Source organism: Apium graveolens, chromosome 5, assembly GCF_009905375.1.
Source record: "Apium graveolens cultivar Ventura chromosome 5, ASM990537v1, whole genome shotgun sequence".
NCBI lineage: Eukaryota > Viridiplantae > Streptophyta > Magnoliopsida > Apiales > Apiaceae > Apium > Apium graveolens.
The window spans coordinates 214,719,280-214,730,511 of NC_133651.1; the positions used below are offsets into that span (position 1 = coordinate 214,719,280).

The following is an 11,232-nucleotide window of genomic DNA, read 5'->3' on the forward strand; positions in this document are numbered from 1 at the left end:
ATTTTTGTTTTTCACACCATCTGAGTTATTACGGTAAGAGTGGGTAGACAAATTCATATGTTATACATGTATTGAGAAACAAGACAACGGTGTTAATTGCCACGTATTTCAAATACCCATCTAAAAATGTGTCAATCAAACGAGCTCTTTGACGTTTTCTAATAACCTTATACATCCCACAAATACTAGTCAGTTTTTCTTATTTTGATATTTTTCAGTGAAATAACGGGTGCTGGCCCTAAATGTTATTTTTGAATGAAAAATAATTCAAAATGTCACTTTTGAAAATAATAACTCAAAATATCATTTTCGTGTAGCATTTGGGCAAAAGGGCTAAAATGCTGTATCGTGTTGCGTTATGCATCTTTTTCATTTTTTTCAAATGTACAAAACGTTGTTTTAAGTAGAATTTTGACATCAAATCGGTGTATGTTTTATTAATTTATTTATTTTAATATTTCTAAAACTCAAAAAGGGGATTATTGAACCCTAAAAAATTAAAAATTATTAAATTACGGTACATCATTAAATTTAAAATTATTAATTTAAGAAGTATTTTCAGTCCCAAAACAACACACAAATAAAGCTTAAAAAGGAAAAGAAAGAAACCAACGTAATAACGCTAATTGATGTAGTGTATGGTATACCTTTTTTAAAAAATATAATGGGCCTTACCGCTATTTCGTGTAGCATTTTGTTCCATTTTGAGAATATTACACCATACCGTATTATAAAATGATATTTTGGGATATAATTTACATAATATTTTGGATATTTTTTTATAAAATAGTGAATTGGTTCTTTTTTTTGAAATAACTGGGATATGAAAAGAATTAAAAAAAAAATATGTAAGGTGTAGTTAACTTGCGGGAGACGAAAACGCACCAGGAGCGAGGCCACAAACTCACATGTGCGGCGTGCCCAAATATTCCAGTAAAATTTAATTGGGGCGTTGTGAAACAAATTAAGAGCTTATAAACCCTACTCCACTCTCTCATCACCGTCTCTCCGATCTCCATTTCCGTAAGTGTTCTTTCTCGCTCTTTAATTTATTCCATATTATACGCAAATGTTCACAATGCCACAACTGATTTCATCATGTCAGCTATAAAATACATTTACGAACACATTTAACACACATGAAAACAAAACAATCGCTATGTACATATTTTGCACTTTTTGTATACATTGTTCTATTAAATTTTAAAGTTATGCACACATTTTGTACCTTGTGTTTGCATTAATCTACAAATTTTTGAAAGTGCAAAATGATTGTTCTCGCTCCTCACGAACCTGTATAAATTCATGTAATCTTGTACGTTTAATTTTCGAGTTGCATTTATAATGTTACTGTTATTTTGCAGTTGTATAGTTAAATTTGCTATTATCGAAGTTCGGTTATTTTCCGATTGATTTGTGTTAAGATATTATGTAAATTTATTCTTTGTATGTACACCTAGATATATATTCGCGTATGTTTGCACTTTTCGAGCTGTAATGGTATACATTGTAAACTTGTCGAATTTGAAATAGTTTTTATCCAGAAGGAAATAGGTTCATAATGTCTACGGTAGTTCGAGCTAGGCTTTCCACAACAATTTTGAATAGAGGAAATACTCGATGTTTTTCTTCTTTGTACTCTGATTCTACTAGAGAAACAATTGGTGTTTCGGCATCTATTTCGAACAATCGAGCAACACCACCGCCTAATGTGCCCTCTCGGCCTTCTGGAAAAGCTGGAGGGAAGAGGAACTCATGGAATTTTCTTATGTATGGTCTGGTTACAGCATTGACGGGAGGCATTGGTGCGGTGGGTTATGCTACTTATGGTATGAGTCTGAAATTTATACTGCGTAGTCGAATACATACAAATTTGTTGTGGTATTAATTGAAAATTTGAAACTATTAATTTTACTGCACAAAGTATAACTTATTCTTGATCTGACCTTTCGTTGTGCTATATGTTTGAATTTAGTTGAACAAATGTGAAACTAGTTTTATACTGATATTAGTTCAATGCAATTTTGGTTAATTTTTAAACTGATATAGAGTTCACTCTTACATGCAAAAGGCCCTAGTTTTTCATTTATTTTGTTATTAAAAAGGTATATTTGCTTTAGGTCTTGCATTTGTTTGTTTATTAATGGGCGTATAGTTGTGAAATTTTAGAGCCGCACTTTGAGCAAAATTGTGCAGAGTAAAAAAAGAGACAAATAATACATGTGATCTTTAATATTCAATTTTCTTGTCCAGTTTGAGATATATGAACCTTTCTTTTCCGGATGAAATTTCAGCTTATAGTTTGGACGAGATTGATGAGAAGACAAAAGCCTTTCGTGCATCTGCAAACCATACCATCCAGGAGACAGGATCTGCTTCTGATGTGAGTCTAGTCACCTGCCATCGGATGGTTAAATTTGTATTATCACATTTTAACTAGAGTAAAGTAGTTTGAAACTGAGTAAAATGATCGCAAGTAGAGAAGTAGGAAGGAATTGATGGAAATTGTTCTCTTGTGGTAAGAATTGTGAAATGCATATGAAGTAATTGTAAAAACGACTTGTGCATAGCTCATACACTACCATGATACATTTTACAGTCTTTGTTTCTTAATGGGAAATATAGTGATACTTTACACAGTTGCAGACTTCAGCTAACAGGTTTATCATTTTGGATGATGCATAAAATAAATGTGCAAGTTTTATGAATGTAAAGTTCCTTAAATTGTTTGCATCATAGTAGCAAAGTATTAATATGCGAGTCAGAGTAATTTAGCATATTCATTTAGTGCAGATCATATTATCTTGTTGTTAATGGCTGGTAGTCTTCTTATTCTGTAGATATCAATTTCAATTATGATATCTTAATATCTGAGGGATACTCCCTAATCATTAAGAAAGCTTTTGAGATTCTTTGTGTTTATTGCCAGGGCTTGATTTTTTGATTTTTCTGCCTCCCTTTTCCATTTTGTTGCCTTTGCCGCTCAGACCACAAATTTGACCTTTGTAGTGTGTCACAAAGTATATCTCTAGCTAAAATAGTAATTTCCATTTGTCTTGCAGAAGTTTAAAGCTCTGATGCATTCTGCTACAGTTGCAGGTATCATAAAGTGCCATGTGAAATTGAATATTATTTGAACCTCTTAGTTGTTTCGTATTACAACTTCCCTTTCATTTCGACAAGTAAACTTCTTTTGGTTACTGAAGTCTTATACTACCATGTATATTCTGTGGTGTCACACGCAATACTCGTGTTCTTTACCTCACACACGTGTAAATGTTACTGGTCCCCCCTGTTGGTCAAGGATATAACTGTCATTTTCGTAAATTTTCTCCTTCGCAGATAACACTGGTGAAATCTTAGAACTAACATGAACTAAAGGTCACTTATCTTTTGAGTATATCTTATTGCACACACGCCGCCTGTCTGTTCTAAAGTATGTAAACTTTTCTTCAATTTTATTAGTCTCCTGAGTTCTGAAACATCCTTGTGCCTTTTAAGAATAAAGTAACTGCCTCTTTTAGGCATAAGTAACATCACTAGTGATCTCGGCTCTGCCAATCTCTCACTCAACCTTCTTTTTGCATTAACTTTCCTTCGTAATTGTTGTCCTGTGCTAAATTTGGTTCATGCTGACATGTGAATTAAGGAGTTATTCCTCCTATGGACACTCACCTCTCACAGGGACTTCAAGAATAGTGTTTCCTATTATACTCTTCTCTCTTTCAACATCTTATTCATGATATCACTTTTTTAGGGCCTAATCTTTTACTTCACCCTTGGGCCCTTGTATGGTCTGGATCAACCCTGTAAGGGGTCCCTCATTGATTTGTCGACCAAGATGCTCTGTTAAGCAATTTGCTCTTGATATGCACCAGCATTGAGATGAATTTTTATATAATAAGCTATTGATATGTAATGTATGAATTGGATTCTTTTAAATAAGTTTCGTTGTACTTGAGAATTTTGTTGATGGTTGATGTATAAGACAAGTACTCAGTAGCTCCAAGCTATTTCCTGTATATTGCTGTGAAGAGACAGATTGGAGTTAGCTTTACCCTGTATATTGCTGTGAAGAGACATGAAGATTTTTATTTTTATGGCCTCGTTATTTTTGGTTTTTATATTGTGTTATGTTATAGTTGGAATGTGGCATTGTAGATACTAAAACTTGTGTTAGCGTTGCAAATTGGAACCACTGTTAAAAAAAGTTGCATGTTAGTTGGACCTCAATGTCAATATTTGTAATATTGGTTGAGACACCTCCACACTTTATATCTAAGGAAATGTTTTTGGAGGATTTCGATGTACAAGACTTTAAAGATCTGGGTACAAGGTACTGGCTCTTGAAATTCAGTAGAGAGTAACAAACAAGTAGTTGATTGCCTTTTATATAGACGCAAAGTGTTGCAAAATGAAAGTTATCTGATCCATTAACATAAATATTAAGCTAAACTTCATTAGGAAAGTACATTTGAGATATTATCATTTTCTTTTAGTAGTTTCTTCAAGATGAACGTGGAATTGACAAACATCTTCCTTCAGTCTTATAGTTTTATTTAGAATTTTATGTAAATTTTATATTTGTTGTCTTTATGCTTAGTATCTTAATGCAGGCATCCAATTTGACCAACTTTTTATTTGTTGTGTGATCGATGTTTTACTACTATTACTGTTTTCTCGTCAATGTTTTAGGTGCATGTCAAACATGCTGCTAAGTGCTGTCAGAACTTACTTTCTGTTAACTTTTATAACTTGAATCCCTCAGCGCCTGCAAAGTTACTTGAACTTTACATAGACCTAAGGAGGTCAACTGAAGAACACATTCGAGTAAGTACTCGATTTAATATGTAAGCTTTATTCATCAATTAATTTCTTTGGAAATTAAATATTTTCATTTTTAGAATGAAAATTTGATTCCACATGATAACATCGTATTTCATTTTAAGGGTGTGCTAAACCAACATCCTATTTTCATTTTTAGAATGAAAATTTAATCTACATGATAACATCGTATTTCACTTTAGGGGTTTACCGAACCAACATCGGATAAGCTACTCCCAGATTTGCCTGCTGAGGTGCATATGTTCACTCTGGTACTTGATTTAAGCGAGACACTAATATATTCTGATTGGAAGGTAAATTATGAGATTTGTTCAGCCATTGACCATTTTATGTTTTTTCCAAGTAAACTGTACTTTTATATTTTAATACCATCTTGTTTGTTCATTGTATATCTGAATTTGTCTGCAGCGTGAGAGAGGCTGGAGAACATTCAAACGACCAGGTGTTGATGCCTTTCTGGAACACCTAGCCCAATTTTATGAAATTGTTTTATACACCGATCAGCTCCCTATGGTATGCTGATTGCCATGTAAAAAGTTATTGTTTGTGCCATTTTATCGATTTTAATCTCACTGACAGTGTCCTGCCACCTCTGACATGTGCAGTATGTCGAATCTGTTGTTGAGAGATTAGATCCAAAGCACTGTATAACATACAAGTTATCAAGGGATGCAACTAAATATAAAGATCAGAAGCATTATAGAGTAAGTACAATTCTCGCATACAACTTACCCTCCCTAGGCCCTTGCTTGTACAGCGAGATACACCCGGTATTTACGTTTGATTTAAAATTATTACATTCAATCTTGGTTCTTGCCCCCTATTATGTTTCAATCCACTACTTGTAACATTGTTTATTAGAAAATGTATATCAGGCCATTAATGCTTTGAAATGATTGGGTTAAACACATGTATGTTAAGACGAACCAAATTCTAAGAGAATATTATTTATTATTTAATCTCCAAGATTGCGCCAGACAGCATAACTAAAGCCTAAAACATAGCCACTTTTTAAAATTAGGCTTGCATCTCCTCCTGTTGGTGGAATTTTCTTTCTGACGCTCATGGATTTATATATAATTTCACTCATTTTAAGATTATAAATTACTTCTTTACATATGATGAGAAAATTTATTTTTACTGCGTGAAGTTCGACCAGTCGATGTCGCCGCAATTCGATGTGCGCATACATGGGAATATTTACCCAAAATGGAGGACATGTGTAAAATTAAATCTACTGCTTGCAGGACCTCTCGATGCTAAATAGGGACCCTTCAAGGATTCTATATTTAAGTGGTAATGCACTAGAAACTAGCCTGCAGCCAGAAAATTGTGTCCCAATAAAACCATGGAAAGGTGAATTAGAAGATACAGCACTCTTGGACTACATTCCATTTCTTGAATGTAAGTTATATCCATATTAAAATTTACAATAGAATGTTCTCCTTGTCCTTAAGTGCATAAGTCGGGCCACAAAAAGTTTTTGTTGGATATTACAATTCACCAGTGGCTTTGTTTGGGGTGCAGTTGTTGCTACACGTAAACCAGCTGATATACGCGAAGTTCTAGCTTCATATCAGGATCGTGACATACCTAAAGAGTTCATCGAACGTTCAAAAGAGTATCAGAAGTAAGTCATTTATCTTTTTGTACACTATCACGTGCTTAGTGCACAAGTAGGTGAGAAATTTGTATCTTTGCTGGTTGTCTGACAACAAACTTCTATTATTTAATTTTTATGCTGATGAGTCATGACTTATAAGTGTTGATCCGTGAATTTTTTGTGTAGATCGTGTTATTCATTTTGTCTGTGGCATTTGTCATGCAAATATCCTTTAATTTTTAGCATGGGCTGATAAAAGAAGCATGAGCGGAAATTGAGGGTCAGCAATAGTTAATGTTTAAAATATAGAGTAAATTGCATTTTGCAACCCATACCTTTCATTGAATAACAAAACTATATACTTACTTTCAAAAATACAGTTTGCAACCCCTAACTTTAGACATCAAATACAATATGCATCCCTTTAATCATTTTGTTAAAAATATTTATATTGTGGATGGTAAAATTGAAATTCAGCAAAATATTTAAATAATAATTTTAATTTTTTTAAATTAAACTAAAATTTAGAATTTCAAATTATAAAAACAATATTAATGTCAATTATTTTATTACTCAGTATAATTTTTAAAATTTTAAAATATAGATATATTTAGAAACTTTATGATTATATATATAAACATATATTTTGCTTAATAAATATATTTCAAGTATTTAGCATTATGATTAATTTAGAGTATTACTAATAGAAAATAGCTATAATTTTTTTCATGTAAAAAATGTATTAAAATAAATATTTTTAATTAATTTGAAATTTTAATTATTAATATTAACATATCAATTTCAATTTTATAACCGCAAGGGATGCATGTTGTAGTTGATATTGAAAGTTAAGGGTTGCAAACTGTATTTTGCAAAGTAAGTATACAGTTTTGATCTTAAATGAAAGGTGGAGGTTGCAAAGTGTAATTAACTCTAAAATATATGGGATAATCTGAAGATGGTTTTCTCCATAACACAAACTGACAATTGTATTAGTATATTGTACTGACCAGCAACTTTGTCTGATAAATGAATCTGAATTGTAGGAATTTTCAGTTATATATAAACAGTTAATGACCTACCTAAGAGATCTTAGTAACCTCTCTTAATTAGGATATAACATTATTACAATATAGTGTTAGAATTAGATTATTACAACAAAGAGAATATTCATCAATTACCTTGTGGTCCTTCCTAAACCAACTTTTATGTTAATTATGTTGCCTATTGTTTGAAGAAAATGCTTGGAGCCAAATCAAGATTACTTTACCTGCACAATCCTTGTTCAAGATATCTAGGAGTTCATATTGTCTTGCTGGATCTGTTTTTGTACAAGCTTGTGATTGCTACATTACTGCTAGGATGATATAGTTCTTTCCAATGATATAGGAAAATGCAAAAACAGCAAGGCCGTTTTTGGAGACGCTGAGATCAGAGATTGTGGAACGAGATGACAACATGTAGGTCCGGTGATCACCAGGGTAGAGGAAAAGGATTAGTGCCGCGGCTGTGGAGCAAAGGAAATTTAGCTTATGAAATGACATCTACATGAAGACTTTAGATATTATGCTGATTATACCCAATTTTTGTTTTGCGTACTTAACGCGACGTTCAATATGTTTTTCTGAAAAATGTGCCACGGTGGTCAATCAATAGGTGGGTGGTAAATATGCGATCATTCACCTGCGAGACGTGTTTTTAGACATTACTCATGTCATACCTTTTCAATAAACATTAATGTTCATCTTATGTTTTAGAAGCAATCGGAGTTGATATTGCTTTGAAGGCAGATGGTATAAGCTTGTAAAACAGATACAGAATATAATTGACAAACTGGTATTTTAACATTTAAGTTGGTTCAGCAGAAATCATATGATTACCGACTGTCAGCCATAAAATTTGTTAAAAGAAATATATTGGAAACTTCGTTATAGATTTTTCAAATTCCTAGATTTTTGAATTTTTAAAGAATAAAAATTTATAGGATTGAGTCAATATATACCTTAAATTTATTTATCCTTTCATTAGCTGATATATATTTCCGGTGTGTAAACCATGATCATTATTATTTAGATTTTTTGATGATGCTTGAAGCATACTGGCCTAGGTTGTAAGAAAATCGATATATTTGATGGTCAGCACGCAGCAGATATTAAAATTTGGAATGGAATTAGCTCTGGCAAGGCTGCTTCTCTCAGAACTCAGGCTATGCCTAAATTTTATTGTGGTATAGTCCCTCGCTTAGTAAAAAAAGGTGAGCTTTTTTAGTTGTGAAAATCGCATGTTTTTAAAATGTATGATTGTTTATTTATATTTAAGTGCAGACATTCCATCGTGTATTCTTTCTTTTTCAACGTGAAGGGTCATAGTATTACTTGATAAATAAATGTTTTAGGCTTAAAAATAAAGGTGTAAGCATTTATTTTTTAAAAATTCCAAACTCTAAGAGCGTCCCAATATATTTTATAATTTTCTTATAATTTTAGAATTTTAAATACTGTAAAATAAAAAAAATCATATTTAAAGTAGAATAAGTGTTCTAATTTATAAAATACAATAGTTTCAAGAATTTAGGATGCTGGGGAAGGATAGGGGCTCTATATAATCATTCTAATCTATTTTTTAAAGTTTTTTAAAATATTAAAATTTGAAAAAAAAATAGCATTGGGTTCTTCGGCCCTCATCTTTATCTCGCCCTGAGAGCAAATCCCACGGTGGCTAAAAGTCCAAATTTAAACCGATTTTGTCCAAATTCACTCAATAATGGCCTAAATCTCGGTTCAAATTTGGACCGATAAATAGTGACGGCCTAAAAATAGACAGACGTTATTCATCGGTCCAAATTTGGACATTTTTTTATTTACTTTATTACATAAAATTTTGATTTTGGATATTTATAAATGTAATTAACTAATATTTGAATTCATTATTATATCATTTATAATTTTATATTAATAAAATACTAAAATATAAATTAGCAAAAAAATACTAAATTAAAAATACTTGCATTTCTTAAATTAAAAATAAGGAAGCTCATATTGCGCTTGGAAATGCACTAATTAAGTATTTGTGTGAAAACTAATTCTGAAAATTAGTATTAGTTAACAATGTTTTAATATTTAATTAATATTTATACTTTTCTTATTTGAATGTAATGTTTATTATTACTTTTTTTTATTATAAAAATAGAAATAAATGTGTTTACTATTTTTAATATATATTTAAAGTTTAATTAGAATTACATTTCTTGTTATGGATTTTATATTTAAAATAATATATTTAATTAATAATAGTAATAATCAAATATTAAGATAAAATTTAATATCATACAAGAATGGAATATTTTTTATTATAAAAGTTTAGAATATCAAAGAAAAATTATTTTATAATTTTGACCGGAATTTAGACCTAATTGTTGAGTTTCTTGCGAGTTTTGAGGGTCTCACTGATTGTACAGTAAAATCTCGATAAATTAATAAATTTGGGACCATAAAAAATTATTAATTAATAGAAATATTAATATATCGATAAATTAATAATTTATTAATTTATCCATATATTAATAATTTATTAATTTATCGAGATATATTATTTAAATTTTATAACATATACAATTCTCAGAATAATAATTTATTTTTATCTATTGAATACTTAAAATAACATTAAAAAATATTTATGAATTTAAGTAAATTGAAATGATTCACTTATTTAATTAGATTACGTAATGTCTGAAGTTCTCAAAAAGATCCTATTTTTTCAAAACCACTCTTGGTCCTATTTACCACAATAATAAGCAACAATTATATTACTTAATTTTCTCTTGTAATATGAACCTAATACACCAGAACTCAATAATGCATTAAGAAAGATTTAAGATGAAATACATAATTTTAAAAAGAAACATGTTACAATTGAGGTTTACTATTACAATTGAGGTTTATTATAAAAGTGTATCCTAGAAATCTATAATTTTGATATAACATGCAATTATTAATTTATATATTATATGAGACTTATATGCATTAATGAAAAAATATTATATTATAAGTTTAGCGAATTATTAATTTAGTATAAAGGGCCCGGTTTTGGGGTTATAAGAAATTATTAATTTATAGTATTAATTTATAGAGGTTTCTGTAATACAGAGGGTCTGATTATAATGGAAGAAGGATAGGTAATTACAATAATAATAAGATCCCTCCAAACTTGACCCTAGTCCCTATATAATAAAATTTTATACAATTCTTGTCCCTATACAATATTGTTTAAATTTTATAACATATAGAATTCTGCAGATATCCAAGAAATACAATAAAGTGAATTCATCAGGTATTCTCTCGGATTTGACTTTATGTTTTTTTTATGTTAGCCTAGTAAACTTTTTTTTAATATTCTTTGAATAATTTGCTTGTTTGAATTTTAAAACCAGATTTTTTGAATTAATGAACCGTGAAGCAAGTTTGATATTAACGAGTTAATTTTATATTGATTTATCTTTTATATAATTTTTCAATGTTTGCCTATGACTTGTTTAAAAAGTCAATTGGTAATCTCAAGGATTTAATTAGTTGAGTTGTGTCATCCACTGTTATTTAGAATTTAAAAAGTTCATGGTCATACGAAAAAAATGTCTTAACCTATATAGCAGAACGTATGAATAAAAATAGTGAGATTTTTTATTTTTATTAAAATGACGGATTTATCTCTATATCTACTATAATTAAAAACTGTTGGTGGAAAACGAACCACAATCTATCCACTAGTTCTCATACTATATCTTTTAT

At 30.3% G+C, this 11,232-nt stretch overlaps 1 protein-coding gene across 1 annotated transcript; it reads left to right on the plus strand.

The window, feature by feature from the left end:
• The first annotated feature begins 933 nt into the window (after positions 1–933).
• LOC141661595 (mitochondrial import inner membrane translocase subunit TIM50-like) lies at positions 934–8,252 on the plus strand. The gene is made up of 11 exons (XM_074468602.1): positions 934–1,023; positions 1,545–1,829; positions 2,295–2,383; positions 3,063–3,099; positions 4,769–4,830; positions 5,028–5,138; positions 5,254–5,358; positions 5,451–5,549; positions 6,093–6,249; positions 6,373–6,475; positions 7,838–8,252. Exons 2-11 carry the CDS (start codon positions 1,562–1,564, stop codon positions 7,875–7,877), a joined length of 1,071 nt encoding a protein of 356 aa, XP_074324703.1. The 5' UTR covers positions 934–1,023; positions 1,545–1,561; the 3' UTR covers positions 7,878–8,252.
• The last annotated feature ends 2,980 nt before the right edge of the window (positions 8,253–11,232 follow it).